Source organism: Ictidomys tridecemlineatus, chromosome 10 (genome assembly GCF_052094955.1).
Source record: "Ictidomys tridecemlineatus isolate mIctTri1 chromosome 10, mIctTri1.hap1, whole genome shotgun sequence".
Taxonomy (NCBI): Eukaryota; Metazoa; Chordata; class Mammalia; order Rodentia; family Sciuridae; genus Ictidomys; species Ictidomys tridecemlineatus.
In genome coordinates, this window is record NC_135486.1 from 165,906 (window position 1) to 182,051 (window position 16,146).

The 16,146-nt window shown below is 54.3% G+C and overlaps 1 protein-coding gene across 1 annotated transcript; it reads right to left on the reverse strand.

Moving 5' to 3' along the window:
• Positions 1-4,041: 4,041 nt before the first annotated feature.
• On the reverse strand, positions 4,042-15,890 carry LOC144367079 (regulator of G-protein signaling 5). The gene is made up of 2 exons (XM_078022220.1): positions 15,696-15,890; positions 4,042-8,323 (listed from the first exon to the last, which is right to left on the reverse strand). Exons 1-2 carry the CDS (start codon positions 15,753-15,755, stop codon positions 8,162-8,164), a joined length of 222 nt encoding a protein of 73 aa, XP_077878346.1. The 5' UTR covers positions 15,756-15,890; the 3' UTR covers positions 4,042-8,161.
• Between the last annotated feature and the right edge of the window lie 256 nt (positions 15,891-16,146).

A 16,146-nucleotide genomic window follows, 5' to 3' on the forward strand; every position in this document is an offset into this window, starting at 1 on the left:
GCAGGGGTGGAGGGGGATGGGCTGTCTGTGAGGAGCAGGGGTGGAGGGGGCAGGGCTGTCTGTGGAGCAGGGGTGGAGGGGGCAGGGCTGTCTGTGAGGAGCAGGGGTGGAGGGGGCAGGAGGCTGTCTCTGAGGAGCAGGGGTGGAGGGGGCAGGGGCTGTCTGTGGAGTAGGGGTGGAGGGGGCAGGGCTGTCTGTGAGGAGCAGGGGTGGAGGGGACAGGGCTGTCTGTGAGGAGCAGGGGTGGAGGGGGCAGTGGGCTGTCTGTGAGGAGCAGGGGTGGGGGGCAGGGGGCTGTCTGTGAGGAGCAGGGGTGGAGGGGAGGGGCTGTCTGTGAGGAGCAGGGATGGAGGGGGGGAGGGGCTGTCTGTGAGGAGCAGGGGTGGAGGGGGCAGGGGCTGTCTGTGAGGAGCAGGGGTAGAGGGGGCAGGGCTGTCTGTGAGGAGCAGGGGTGGAGGGGGAGGGGCTGTCTGTGAGGAGCAGGGGTGGAGGGGGAGGGGCTGTCTGTGAGGAGCAGGGGTGAAGGGGGGCGGGGCTGTCTGTGAGGAGCAGGGGTGGAGGGGGAGGGGCTGTCTGTGAGGAGCAGGGGTGGAGGGGGAGGGGCTGTCTGTGAGGAGCAGGGGTGGAGGGTGCAGTGAGCTGTCTGTGAGGAGCAGGGGTGGAGGGGGCAGGGGCTGTCTGTGAGGAGCAGGGGTGGAGGGGGAGGGGCTGTCTGTGAGGAGCAGGGGTGGAGGGTGCAGTGAGCTGTCTGTGAGTAGCAGGGGTGGAGGGGTCAGGGGGCTGTCTGTGAGGAGCATGGGTGGAGGGGGCAGGGCTGTCTGTGAGGAGCAGGGGTGGAGGGGGAGGGGCTGTCTGTGAGGAGCAGGGGTGGAGGGGGCAGGGCTGTCTGTGAGGAGCAGGGGTGGAGGGGGAGGGGCTGTCTGTGAGGAGCAGGGGTGAAGGGGGCAGGGCTGTCTGTGAGGAGCAGGGGTGGAGGGGGATGGGCTGTCTGTGAGGAGCAGGGGTGGAGGGGGCAGGGCTGTCTGTGGAGCAGGGGTGGAGGGGGCAGGGCTGTCTGTGAGGAGCAGGGGTGGAGGGGGCAGGAGGCTGTCTGTGAGGAGCAGGGGTGGAGGGGGATGGGCTGTCTGTGAGGAGCAGGGGTGGAGGGGGCAGGGCTGTCTGTGGAGCAGGGGTGGAGGGGGCAGGGCTGTCTGTGAGGAGCAGGGGTGGAGGGGGCAGGAGGCTGTCTGTGAGGAGCAGGGGTGGAGGGGGCAGGGGCTGTCTGTGGAGTAGGGGTGGAGGGAGCAGGGCTGTCTGTGAGGAGCAGGGGTGGAGGGGACAGGGCTGTCTGTGAGGAGCAGGCGTGGAGGGGGCAGGGCTGTCTGTGAGGAGCAGGGGTGGAGGGGGCAGGAGGCTGTCTGTGAGGAGCAGGGGTGGAGGGGGCAGGGGCTGTCTGTGGAGTAGGGGTGGAGGGGGCAGGGCTGTCTGTGAGGAGCAGGGGTGGAGGGGACAGGGCTGTCTGTGAGGAGCAGGGGTGGAGGGGGCAGTGGGCTGTCTGTGAGGAGCAGGGGTGGGGGGCAGGGGGCTGTCTGTGAGGAGCAGGGGTGGGGGGCAGGAGCCAACTCTAGGAGCAGGGGTGGAGGGGGCAGGAGCTGTCTGTGGAGCAGGGGTGAGTGGGGCAGGTCTGTCTGTGGAGCAGGGGTGGAGGGGGCAGGGCTGTCTGTGGAGCAGGAGTGGAGGGGGCAGGGCTGTCTGTGAGGAGCAGGGGTGGAGGGGGCAGTGAGCTGTCTTTGAGGAGCAGGGGTGGAGGGGACAGGGCTGTCTGTGAGGAGCAGGGGTGGAGGGGGCAGGGCTGTCTGTGAGGAGCAGGGGTGGAGGGGACAGGGCTGTCTGTGAGGAGCAGGGGTGGAGGGGGAGGGGCTGTCTGTGAGGAGCAGGGATGGAGTGGGCAGGGGCTGTCTGTGAGGAGCAGGGGTGGAGGGGGCAGTGAGCTGTCTATGAGGAGCAGGGGTGGAGTGGGCAGGGGCTGTCTGTGAGGAGCAGGGGTGGAGGGGGCAGGGCTGCTGTGAGGAGCAGGGATGGAGGGGGCAGTGGGCTGTCTGTGGAGCAGGGATGAAGGGGGCAGGGGGCTTTCTCTGAGGAGCAGGGGAGGGGGGCAGGAGCCAACTCTAGGAGCAGGGGTGGAGGGGGCAGGAGCTGTCTGTGGGGAGGAGGGGTGAGTGGTGCAGGGGCCTACTCTGAGGAGCAAGGTTTTGCTCCGCCAGATTCCTCCTGCAGTGCAGTGCTCTTTGACACCAGCTGAATGACATCTGTCACTGGGCCAGGAAGGCATGTGGCCATGGCATGGCCTGGATTTTTTCTGAGGGAAGCTCCTCACAGGAGGAATCAATGGCCTCTGAAGATGGTCTGTCCTGACAAAAACTTGGAAGAAATTGCTGCCCATGATCCTGGGTTTCCCGTGGACGTCAAGGGTCAGGATGATCAGGGAGGTGGGGGTTTTGCATGTGCTGACAGTGGCCAGCTGGCCTCTCCAGGCCCCTGGGCCACCCTGCTGCCGGCTTGGCATGACTTCAGCCTGGCCGCGGAACGTCTGTGAAACCTTCTGGCTCCCACACGCCTCAGGACCTGGAGTCCCCTGGAGCTCCTTCTTGTCTCCTTAGAGAAACTCAGCAGGCTCCAGCTGCTAGGTTGAGGGCCTTAGCTGCCACCTCACACACTGGCCCTGGCTCCCACTTCCTGGGCTTCTGGGACTCGGCTGGAGCACACGGGCTTCAGGGCGCAGAGCAGATCCAGGTGCCACCTGGTCTTAAGTGCAGCACCCTCACCCCATCACGTGCCACCAGCAGCAGCCCCAGTGGTGCAAGTGACTTGGAATTGTGACCTCAAGGAGACCCTGAGGCCTGTCTGCCAGGAAGAGCCAGGACCGCCCCAGCAAGCTCTACTTTTCAGTGACATTTTTATCTGTGTCACTGTTTTAACAAGGTAAAACCAGAGGCATGAAAATGGGAAGTGCAGGAAGCAGCCCAGGGACTTGCCTGATGGGCTGACTGAATGGCAGAACCCAGTGCAGGCCCTGGGAGCCCGGCTGAAAGTCAACATTTGAAAGAGGCCCATGGGTGGCATCATTTGCAAGACCCTGATGAGTGTGCTTTGGACATCTGAAGGTGGGAGAGCCTGCCTGACCTGCCTGGTGGGGGCAGAATGGGCTCCCACTGGACAGGGCCGGTTCTGCTCAGGTTGGGGCCAATAACACCAGCATCTTGGAGTGGCAGGTGGCTCCTCTGATCTGGTGGACCAGACAGGAGCCTGGGAGGCATCTGATCTCTGAACCCTGCTTTACATGTGTTTTCATGGTGGCCTGAGAAAACCTCTTGCTTGGGGGGAGTCAGAAGTGTCTGTGATCTTTGTCCTACTGTTTCGTGGTGGAAACTCCCAGAAATGAACCCAACCAAGATGACTGCAGTGAAGAGGCAGTGTTGGAGTGGTTCAGGGTGTTGCACCTGTAGGAGATGCAGCCGGGCCCATAGGAGCAGGACTGGGAACCTGAAGCCCGCCAAGGCCAAGGCAGGCGCGTCCCCCGTCTCTCCCACGTCCACCTGTCTTCTTGCTGTCTCTGTCTCTTTCCACGTGGCTTCCTATCACTGCTCCTATTTTCACTTATTTTCTGCATAAGCTCTCCCCTTCCACTCCGTCTGAGTCTCACTAGCTTTGTGACCTCAGCATGTCACTTACCACCTGTAAGATCAGGATTTCAGACCCTTCACTGGCTCAGGGAGAACAAGAAGCCATCACCCTCACTGAGCATCACAGGGTCCATGTCAGTGCTGTGCTGTCTGTTCTCCCAGGGGTGACAGCAGTGACAATACTTACTGTCACCCCTGCCAGAACAAAGTGCCATCAGAGAATATGGACATGGCACTTTGTATCTCCTCTGTGGAGTCCCGCAGGTTGAGCTGTTCCAGCTGACTTCTCAGGAAGGGCACCTGCACCCTGGGAAGGAGGACCCTGAGGTGGCTGTCACATAGATGCCCGTTTAATGTACACATGCCACATAGTCACAGATATGGATGTGGTGCTTTATTTATCAAGAAGCATGAATCACATAGCATGTAACGTGTTGGATATAAAAACCAGAAGACAGACATGACTCTCTCACAGTTACCAGCTGTGGACAAATGCTGACATGTGGGCAGATGACCCTTCCCTTCTGCTCCCTTTGTTGCCGTGTCTGCTGGAAATGTCCAGGGAGCTGCAGCTTCCTAGAAGCCTTCGGCTCCCAAGTCCTGACACCACGGGACCTGAAGAGGACTCTTGGCAAGCATATCAGAATCACTCATCTGCAGGGGCGAATCTCTGCCCTGGCCCTTTGCCACTACAGCCCTGCACTCCCCGGGTGGCCAGGGAAAGCTGTACACCGTGGCACATCGGGCAGACATGGTGGAGGAACGGAGGCCATCAGAGTGAGGCAGGAGGAAAAGCAAGGAAGATCAGTGATGGGCAAGAGGCTTGCCAGCGTGGACAGGAAGAGGGTGGCTTCATAGCTTCTCTTCTATAAGAGGAGCCTGCTAGATATGACACCAAGGGACTGTCCACAGGTCTCCAGTGTGTTTATCCTGCTCTTCTCTGTGTGCCACGAGTTCCCCTCCTGGACACCTCCTCCAGGGAGCCCTGGCCCTGGCAGCTGGGGTGGGCAGTGTAGGAAGGCCTTTCTGTGGGTACTAGGTACTGACGGCTTGGTCTGCCACAGGACCTCCTTGGTAAATCATGTCAACACAAGAAACAGCTGTTAATTGTCACCTGCAGAACCTGACCCAGCAAATAACAAACACACACTTGTCTAGCAGAAGCAGAGACTGGACAGCTGGCCAGACCCTATTACAGCTCAGAGATGCACCCTGAGCCCATGCAGGGCTGCCTGGCCCCAGGTCTGAATGCATCTGGGTTGAAAACTGGTCTCTCCACTCTGCCCTCTGGTACCTAAGGCAAATGGGGAAAGAAGGGGGTGTCCACTCTGTCTTTCCAGGGCCAACAGCTGGGGTGCTGGCTTGAGGTCCCTCCGGCTGCACTGAGTCAGGGACCCGCCCTGCTGTTCTACAGTAAGACGCAGCTGCACTGGCTACCAGGCTGGTTGCTGCCTCATGGCCAGTGGGCTCAACTGACAGGTCTTGGCCTGCTAGAGGGAGCAGGGGCAGCAGTAGGAAGTCACTTCCCCAGGACACAGCTGCCCTTTGGTGACCTGGAATCATCACAATATGGGACAGGCGGCTTGGCGAGGCCTGGGGTGCTCATTACTTGTCAGCATATTGTAAATGGACCCTTTTGTTCTCTGGGCAATGATTAAGGTCACCCTGTTGAAATGAACTGGGTACAAGAACACATCACTAAGTAAAACCCAAGGCTTTAGAGAGGATGAAAAAGAAATTCTTCATCAAGTTCTTCTCGCTCTGCTAAAATCTGAAATCTGCTGAATCTAATTTGTACAGTCGAGTGGTACACAGGTGTGGAGAGCAGAAGTAGGACATTGACTTTCACCTGGTGACTGCTGCTCTGAGTGAGGTCCGGGAGCCAGGGCAGTGCCATGTGCACAAGCTGTTGGGTGGGGTTACAGGAGCAAGCCCCGCTGCAGTAGCCGAACACCATGCTCAGCTTCCTAATCTGCTCTAGAATCCAGTCTCCTTGTCTGCTCTAACTTAAACCTCATCTGCCCAGCCCCACCCTATACCAAACCCAGGCAGAACAGCCACCAACACCTGGGCCACTGCACCGTCTCATCCATCTCCAGGGACCACAGCCTGCTCCACACCTCCCTACTTCCCAAGTCCTCCTGCAGGGGCTGCGACTCCAGGGGAGGGAAACCGCCAAAGCCTCTCAGGCTCCCGCCATTCACTCAGGGCAGGGCAGAGGAGGGGAGAAAGGGATGCACATTGGCTCCTGGAGAGCTCCCACTTTTCTAACTTCTCAGTTCCCCAGATCTAAAGGAATGTGTTTTCTTCCTGTTACCATGGAAACAACTAATAACATGGGGTGTTGTTTTGTTTTTCCAAGTTTCAAAATACTTTCCAAACCTTTCAGAATTTTTTCTAGGGCAATTTTAATACATTGGGTTTCTCATTTCAGGCTGGAATATTTACGTTCCTTGCACTACTTGTGTGCTGGAAGAGTTTCTGATACGACCTGTGTATTCTGCTCTGAAAGTACAGCTACATGTAGGTAAGCAGAGCATGCCTGGCCACATCCCAGCAAGGTACCACTGGGGCCCTTCCTGCGCTTTGCCTCCTCCCCTACATCTGCCACAGGTCTGCACTGGCTTGAGAAGCACCAGCTGCGATCTGCGATCAGCAGACCTCTGGTGGAATCTGTAATGTCCACTTCAATCTCTGGGTGTTTTCAAATGCTTGGTATTTAAAATAATGTGGACATTTAAATTTTTAATTGTTTCTTTCTTAAAAATGTTTGGCATTCAAGAAAAACACAAGTCACCTAGATTTTTTGGTTGTAACATTTCTAGCTGCATGAGAAAGGCAGGTGTTGGCATTTCCCTGACTCAAAGCAGAGCAGTCAGATGCTGGGGAAGAGGGTGCCAGCATGCCCTGGCATTCCTGTCTGAGCTCCTGTGAACCCACACAGATGCACAGCTGGACTCACACACACAGCCTGGTCCCTGACTGCCCTCAACTGACACAAGGACTTTCATCTGGGCTGCACAAGTCCATCCCCCTGCAGATGTGGTGCCAACTCAGTCACTCCAACCCACTTCCAGTCAAGAATTCAAACACATTATCCCTTGAAATCACAAAAACACAAAGGCCAGCACACTTGGTTTGGCCCTAAGAACAGTAGCACAGCTGCCACTCTCCGGACATTCCTAGGGGATTACAAGCAGGAGCTGCACCCATGAGAAACGAGCATGCACATGGGCAGGAGTGAATGTAGGACTGGACAGGGTCACCTTCCCCTGGATTCCCCTCATCACCTCCCTCTGTGAACTAGCCTGGTGTCCTCCTTGATCTCATATACATGGTTCAGCTTGATTTTGCTGATTACCAAATTATGTGAATCATCTCTAATGAGACCTACTACAGTTCAGGAAAAGTCTAACGTTTATGATAATGCAATGTATAATCAGAAGTTCAGGTCCACGATACAGCGTGGTCTATGCCTTAGCTGTGCAGGAGGCAGTGGGGAGTGAGCCTCAGCCTCCAAGGTAGCCTCCACTCAGGCAGGAGGCAGGACAGGGTGGGGTCATGAAGGGCTGGTAGCTTTGCAAATTGCAAACTGCAGGGCCCTTGGAACTGCCTCTCCTTGGAAGCCTGCAGTGGCAACCACACTGCCCTCCAAGGATGATGAGCCTGCCAGACAGTCAGCCTTCACTGACAGGGATAGGCCTGCCTGGCAACCACTGCAGGCCATGTCTACCCTTGGAAGTGCACACCCCCCTGACACCTAGAAGGCAGTCACTCCAGGGAACAGCAGCAGCTTTATAAGATCAGAGAATTTTTGGAATTCATTGTACCCTCACAAAGATTTCAAATAATTTGGAAATAAAAATTTTGGTCTACATCCCATGAACATGAATACATTTATAAAACAGCCCATTGTTGATCTGAGGTCGTTGATTTAAAATATAATTTGGTGAATTTATAGGGAGGAAGTGAGGGAGGGATAAGGACAGAATTAGCTTGAATCATATTTGGATTGGTTTTATACAAACACAGTATTTGTGGTTGTATCTCAACACTATCCAGCAAATATGAAGATGCTTGAAGGGAAAGAGCAGAATTTTAAATTCACTTTAGAATTAAACATCAATAAGACTCTTACCACCTCTTCTGACCAAATTCAGGAATGAAAAAGGGGTAACTAACTAAGGTCCCTGGAAACCGGCTTCCCTTCCACACTCCTCAGCCGGTGCCGGTGGCCATCTACTATCTCGGCCACACTTGATGACACCCTGTTCTTGTCTTGCACATATGTCTGAGGCAGGACCATCTGATTCTGACTGGGGCTAACAGAAATCAGGTAGAGCTTGATTAAGAATGGAGCAGAGGCAGAGCCACTCCAAAGCAGTGGGCCAGGGTGAGCAGCGCTTGGCCCTCGCTACGCACCGTGAGCAAAGCCTTGGAGGGTAGGTGGGTGTGCAAAGGGCCGGCTATGGTGGAGGGCATGGCTCAGGACCAGGCCACTACTTGACCAGCTCCTGATAGAACTCGGAGCGCAGGAAGCGAGGCAGTGAATCCTTCTCCATCAGGGCATGGACTTTCTTCTGGGCAGAGTCAAAGCTGCTCAGGGAAGGCTCCACCAGGTTCTTCACCGTGAGGTCCTTGGTGAAGTGGTCGATGTTCACCTGTGGACCAGAAGCAAGGCTGCAGGGTCAGCCCAGGCTGCAGGTGGAGAGGGGCAGAGAACGAGGCTGAAGGTACCAATAAAACACCTGAGGGAAGAGTCCTAAACAGGGAGAAGGCCCGGTGAGTCAGCCCTGAGGCCAGGCAAGCACACTTCGGTGACTCAGACTCTCCCACCCGTCCTCAGACCCCGGCCCCACCAGAGCCTGACAGCAGGCAGCACACTGTTGAGCCTAGCAAGACCAAGGAGACACTGCTTTACAGAACACACATGCACACACAAACACATACACATGCTCACACACTTTCACATGAACGCACATGCACATGTGTGCACACATGTGCACACATGCACCCATGTGCATGCATGCATATGCACACACACGCACATGATCATACTCATACACATGAACACACATGCATGTCTGCACACACCCGCAAATATGTACATATGCACATGCTCACACACATACACTGAATGCACACAAAACATGTGCACACTTGAACCCATACACATGTGCACACATGCACCCACATGCATGCATGCATGCGCACACACACACCTGCACATGCTCACACACATGCACCTGCACAAGTGTACACATGCACATGCTCTCATACACACATATGAACACCCATGCACATGTACACACACATATACATTTGTACACATGCACCCCATGAACATGCATACACATGTACCTGCACATGTTCACACCTGCACATGCTCACATGAATACACATGCACCTGCATATGCTCACACATACACATGCTCACACACATACACTTAATCATGCTCACACATGTACACACACATGCTCACACATGCACATGCACACACATACATGATCACATATGTACATGCACACATAGACATATACCTGCATGTGTTCACACATGCACATATTCACACACATACACCTGCACACCCATGTACATGCTCATACAGCACCCACACATGTACCCATAAACATGCTCACATGCTCACACATGCACATACATGCACCCAAACATATGAACATCATGCACATGCATGCTTGCACACACACACACACATACACACACATAGAACGTTCAGTGGCTTTGAGACCAGAACACTAAGGAGTGTGTCTGAGCCCAGGGGTCTTGCCACTGAATCTCACACCTTTCTGCCACAGCATTTGCTTTCACACCTTGCAGAGGGAGCAGGGAGAAAAGGAAATTTTGACCAGGGACCCATGACCTCATCCATGACTCTAGAAAATCAAGAAAATGAGGAAACAGGAGAGAATGATCACATAGCTGCTAACATTTGTTGAGTGGTTCATCTCTGCCGGTGGTGTGCTCTTCCTGTGGATAAACTTGGGGATCCTATAACCACATCAAGAGGTTATAGGATCTATAACACTGCCATCTATCTTCATTTCTCAGCTGAAACAGAGCTGTGGAAACAGTATGTGATTTGCTCAAGGTCACAGTGGTGAAAAGCAAATCAAGAAGCCAGCAAAACCATGGAACGTGGTGGGCTCACATGTGCTGTGTGCAGGGCATGCACTGCCCAAGCTGGGCATCACTCATATCAGGACTGTGTGGCCGGTTCCCCTGTGGCTGAGCAGGGCACAGCCTCAAGAACATGCCTGAGTGTGATTGAAAAGAATGTTTGTATTTCACAATATGCTTCAATGACTCTCAAGGGGTCTAAGTGAAATAGAGAAGAAAACAGAATCAAAAGGGCCAGTGGTCCTGAGTTGGAACCCTGGAGGAGATTTGAGGGTCTTTCCTGGGTTTACTGGAGGTCCTGCCACTGAACAGAGCCATTTCCGGAATTTAGATACTTAGGAGCAGCAGTAGGCTAATCAGAGACTAAGGCAGGCCTGGGGAGGACAGGGCAGGAAGACAGCAGGACTGAGTTGTGCTTGTAAGCTCAGGGCAAGTGCCCGGTACTGGCCCGGTGGAAGAGCAGTGGTAGGAGGGGGAGCAGCCTGCAGGAGGACAGGGCCAAGACCTGCCTTTCATGCCAGTTCTCTGGCTGGCAAGCTCAAACTGCAAGTCCAGGGGCAGGAGTCTGGGCAGAGGGGCAGCCACAGCAGACTCCTCTATTCTCAGTTCAGAGCTCCTCCCACTGTATTGGCACCTCCTTTCTCCACAGAAAAGTCTTAACTGGGTGGCTCCAGAAATCTTCACGGTAGCTGATTTTAGGACTGTCAAAAAAGAGTCTCTATAAAACAGTTCCATGGAGGTGAACTTCCTATTTTCGAGTTGCCCTCTTTTACTTGGCCACTGGCCAGGAAGAAATCAGCACTGCAGGAGCTGGACGCCCCTTCACTTGTTTTTTCACGAACCTGTACCCAGTAGAGTAATTTGTAGAAATGTGTAAACAAGGCCTCTGGCCCGGAGCTGGGCTTCACAGAGAGGTTTACCCTTCTAAAAGAAGTTACCAACTGGGCTCCATGGTAACAGCTGGCAGGGGGAGGGAAGAAAGGGGGGAAGAAGCTCTCCCCTCCCCAGGAGCTGTCCTTGAGGGGTTAACTTGCCCAGAACAGTGAGAGAAAAACTGCTTTTATGTGAACTTCTACAGATTGTGAACTTCTGAGCCCCTCTCCTGACACACTGGGTATAAAATTCTGAAACTACCTGAACTTGGGGTTCAGGGGATTGATTAATTACAGCAAAAGCTGTGCCCTCTGAACATGCAGCCAAATAAAACTGTTCCTGCGCTCTTTAGTGCCTTGCCTCGTCCCTACATCAATAACTTAAATGTAGGGCTGGGATTGTGGCTCAGTGGTAGAGCGCTCGCCTAGCGTGCACAGGACCCGGGTTCGATTCTCAGCATCACATAAAAATAAAGGCATTGTGTTGTGTCCATCACAAAAAAAAAAAGATTCTCTCTCTCTCTCTCTCTCTCTCTCTCTCTCTCTCTCTCTCTCTCTCTCTCTCTTTAAAAAAAATATAACTTAGATGTAGGCAAATGATGCAATGCACAAGTTGTCTCCATATCCAGCTACACATGGCTATTTCATTTCATTTTAAAAAATCTTAGTTCCAATCTCTACCATTGTATCTCTCAGATCCTGAAAAGCGAACTGAAGTAAAAATTCAGAGAAACAAAAAACTTGGATGACTACGTAATATAGATCAATCTTTTCAAATTGAAAAAGTGAATATTTACATCAAAATGCAAGATTAGCAAAATTTAGTAACATAGATGAATGCAAAATGTCCATAGTCAAGAGAAACAAGCTCTGAGAGAACACAGGCCTGAGAGAATTGCACAAAGCCACACATCTAGTATGGGTCTGTTGGATACAGGCATCCACTGACCTCAGGAACATTAACCAGACAGTCCTGGTGTGCCAGTGCCCAAGAAGGATCCAGCTCTCTGCTGTCCTGCTCTGGCTCATTACCCAGGGGGCAGGATCCACCTCTCTGCTGTCCTTCTCTACTCCTTATCCAGGGGGCAGGATCCAGCTCTCTGCTGTCCTGCTCTGGCTCATTACCCAGGGGGCAGGATCCACCTCTCTGCTGTCCTGCTCTGGCTCATTACCCAGGGGGCAGGATCCACCTCTCTGCTGTCCTGCTCTGGCTCATTACCAGGGGGCAGGATCCACCTCTCTGCTGTCCTTCTCTACTCCTTATCCAGGGGGCAGGATCCAGCTCTCTGCTGTCCTGCTCTGGCTCATTACCCAGGGGCAGGATCCACCTCTCTTCTGTCCTTCTCTACTCCTTATCCAGGGGGCAGGATCCAGCTCTCTGCTGTCCTTCTCTGGCTCATTACCCAGGGGGCAGGATCCACCTCTCTGCTGTCCTTCTCTACTCCTTATCCAGGGGGCAGGATCCACCTCTCTGCTTTCCTTCTGTGGCTCATTACCCAGGGGCAGGATCCAGCTCTCTGCTGTCCTGCTCTGGCTCCTTACCCAGGGGGCAGGATCCACCTCTCTGCTGTCCTGCTCTGGCTCATTACCCAGGGGGCAGGATCCAGCTCTCTGCTGTCCTTCTGTGGCTCATTACCCAGGGGCAGCATCCACCTCTCTGCTGTCCTGCTCTGACTCATTACCCAGGGGGCAGGATCCACTTCCCTGCTGTGTTGCTCTGCCTAATTACCCAGGGGCAGGATCCACCTCCCTGCTGTGTTGCTCTGGCTCATTACCCAGGGGGCAGCATCCACCTCTCTGCTGTCCTGCTCTGACTCATTACCCAGGAGTAGGATCCACTTCCCTACTGTTCTGCTCTGGCTCATTACCCAGGGGCAGCATCCACCTCTCTGCTGTCCTGCTCTGACTCATTACCCAGGAGTAGGATCCACTTCCCTACTGTTCTGCTCTGGCTCATTACCCAGGGGCAGGATTCATCTCCTTGGTGTCTTGCTCTGGCTCATTACCCAGGGGCAGGATCCACCTCCCTGCTGTGTTGCTCTGGCTCATTACCCAGGGGGCAGGATCCACCTCCCTGCTGTGTTGCTCTGGCTCATTACCCAGGGGCAGCATCCACCTCTCTGCTGTCCTGCTCTGGCTCATTACCCAGGGGCAGGATCCAGCTCCCTGCTGTCCTGCTCTGCCTCATTACCCAGGGGCAGGATCCACCTCCCTGCTGTGTTGCTCTGGCTCATTACCCAGGAGTAGGATCCAGCTCTCTGCTGTTCTGCTCTGGCTCATTACCCAGGGGCAGGATCCACCTCTCTGCTGTGTTGCTCTGGCTCATTACCCAGGGGCAGGATCCACCTCCCTGCTGTGTTGCTCTGGCTCATTACCCAGGAGTAGGATCCACCTCTCTGCTGTCCTGCTCTGACTCATTACCCAGGGGGCAGGATCCAGCTCTCTGCTGTCCTGCTCTGCCTCATTACCCAGGGGCAGGATCCACCTCCCTGCTGTGTTGCTCTGGCTCATTACCCAGGGGGCAGGATCCACCTCTCTGCTGTCCTGCTCTGCCTCATTACCCAGGGGCAGGATCCACCTCCCTGCTGTGTTGCTCTGCCTCATTACCCAGGGGGCAGGATCCACCTCCCTGCTGTGTTGCTCTGGCTCATTACCCAGGAGTAGGATCCACCTCTCTGCTGTCCTGCTCTGCCTCATTACCCAGGGGCAGGATCCACCTCCCTGCTGTGTTGCTCTGGCTCATTACCCAGGGGGCAGGATCCACCTCCCTGCTGTGTTGCTCTGGCTCATTACCCAGGGGCAGCATCCACCTCTCTGCTGTCCTGCTCTGACTCATTACCCAGGGGCAGGATCCACCTCCCTGCTGTGTTGCTCTGCCTCATTACCCAGGGGGCAGGATCCACCTCCCTGCTGTGTTGCTCTGCCTCATTACCCAGGAGTAGGATCCACCTCTCTGCTATCCTTCTCTGGCTCATTACCCAGGGGGCAGGATCCACCTCCCTGCTGTGTTGCTCTGGCTCATTACCCAGGGGGCAGCATCCACCTCTCTGCTGTCCTTCTCTGGCTCATTACCCAGGGGGCAGGATCCACCTCTCTGCTGTCCTTCTGTGGCTCATTACCCAGGAGTAGGATCCAGCTCTCTGCTGTTCTGCTCTGGCTCATTACCCAGGGGCAGGATTCATCTCCTTGGTGTCTTACTCTGGCTCATTTAGTATCTTTCTCTTTGGCTCATTACCAGGGGGCAGGGTCCACCTCCCTGCTGCCCTTCTCTGGCTCTTTACCAGGCGATAGGATCCACCTCCTTGATACCCTGCTCTGGCTCATTTACAAGGGGCAGAAAATACTTCCTGGTGCCCTGCTCTTGCTCATACCAGGGGCAGAATCAACTTTTCGTTCCTCTGCTCTGCCTTATTATCAGGGAGCAAAATCCACCTCTTTGCCATGGCTGGTTACCCAGGAGACGGTCTACCTCCCTACTGCCCTCTCTGTTTCACAATGCAGGGCCTGCATTTGGAATCCATGCATAGGATTATTCCATTCCATCAGCCTGTGTCATTTAGAAGGGAGGTCTATGTTATTTTAATTGGAAGCTTGTGATTCGTGTCCTCTGTTTTCTTGTTCTAGTAGGTTATCCAGCCAGGATTTATTTTGAAACTATTTAAGAATCATATTTTCATACCAATGATAACTTCAAAGGGACCTTGAGAGCAATGTTTTCCTGGAGCTTAGAACAACTTTCAAAGGTCTGGGTGATTTCCACCATTTTTAGATATTTCAACAAATCTTAGAATCCTATGAATAGGAATGACGACAGTAGGAATGCAAGCTGCAGAGGAGAATATACTGGGAATAGGGAGTGTAGTCCTAACCTAACTCCAAAGTAGCCTCCATTCCAGTTCACCTGCTCACTGTACATGGGGTCCATAGGGACAGAAATAGGATGCTGGACCCGAATGGCAGTCCAGGAGGGAGAGCTCGCAGTGGGCATGGAGGAGCGGAAGGCAAGCAGGGTATTCCAGAGCTCAGAGCACAGAGAGGGATCCCAGTTCCCTGCAGCACCTTTCAGCTCCTGGACTGCCCAAGGTCCTCTGCACTCCTGGCCTGATGGCCACTGGTGTACAATTTGCCATCCATCCATATACATGGTCCTCTCAACAGGGCCAGAGAGGGATTACAAAGGAACTAACAATTGAAGCTGTGACTGCAGCTCTTGGCCCTGGGGAGCAGAGGGCAGTGGGATTCCCTGCCAGTCACCGTGAAGGCACTGTTGCTGCCTGAAGGCATGCTCCGCCAGTCTCACTGAGACCCCTAGTGTCCAGCCTGGGTTTAGAGTGGCCTGACACAGCACTGACGTCCTTGCTGCTGTGTCTGCACTTCCTGGTCAGGTTTGAAGTTTGGTTTCAGTAATAGCAAGAAAAAGACAAACTCCCTCAAAGTCTCCTCATGGCTGAATCAGAGCCGGTCTTGCGGGCTCAGCCAGGGGCACATGGGCTCCATGTCTAGCAGCTACCTGTGCTAGCTTTCATAGACTGAAGTCTTGTCCTTTTGTCCTGCGGACAGAGGAGATGCCCAAGGCCAGGGGCAGGGGAAATAGGATGGGAGAGTAGGGAGGAGGGGAAGGAGCTGAGGGTTAGGGTTAGGGGCATAAAGACAGGGTGGGACAGAGGCGGGATGCTCGGGGGCACCATTAGTCCAGACAACTGGGGTGGGTGCTTCCAAGCCTAATTTAATCCTCCAACAACTCTACAAAGCAGTCTCCCTTATTCCTGTTTCACAAGGGGACGAACTAGGTTAGAGAGACAGCAATTCCTCCAAGATTGCACCTTACTGCTCACACCAGGGCATGGGGCCAGGGGTAGAAGTTGACCAGACAGAATCCAGAGCTCCAATGTTGCCCTGGGCAGACACTGTGCCACCAGGAGCAGACCTGAGCTCCAGCGCTGGCCGTATCTCAGCTGGAGCCATCCTGGGGACGAGTGGACCCTGGCTAATGGTGCCCACCCACCTGCCACCAGGACCCACCTCCTTAGGAGCCTCCGTTTGGATGAATTCCTCGTAGATTTGCTTCGCCCTCTCCGCCATCTCCACAGGTGACTGGATCTTCTTGTAGTCCTCACAGGCCAGCCAGAACTCAAGGTTCTCTTCACTGAACTCAGACTGCAGGAAACTTTTGAAACTGGCAAGGGCATCTAGCAAGGCAGGAAGTCAGGTGGGAAATTTGTTAATTTATTTAGTGACACTGAACCTTTCCACACCTCCCAAGTGACTTCCCGAATGTGTCTGTCATTGACATAAGAACCTTACAAATGTCAATTCCTGGATCTTCACTGCAAACCTGAGAGAAAGGTACTGAAAAGTCCAATTTTACAAGTGAGGCCAGAGAGGTCAGTGACTGCCCACAGAGGCCCACCTGGCCAGAAGCAGAGTGGACTCCAGGCTAGGCAGCTGGACTTGGAGTCCATGCTTCAGAGCC

Excerpts from the sequence above, each read along its gene's own strand:
- LOC144367079 (XM_078022220.1), bottom strand. The coding sequence starts at position 15,755 with ATGGCGGAGAGGGCGAAGCAAATCTACGAGGAATTCATCCAAACGGAG. Across the intron at positions 8,324-15,695 it reads AAACGGAGGCTCCTAAGGAG|GTGAACATCGACCACTTCAC; the intron begins GTGGGTCCTGGT and ends TCTGGTCCACAG.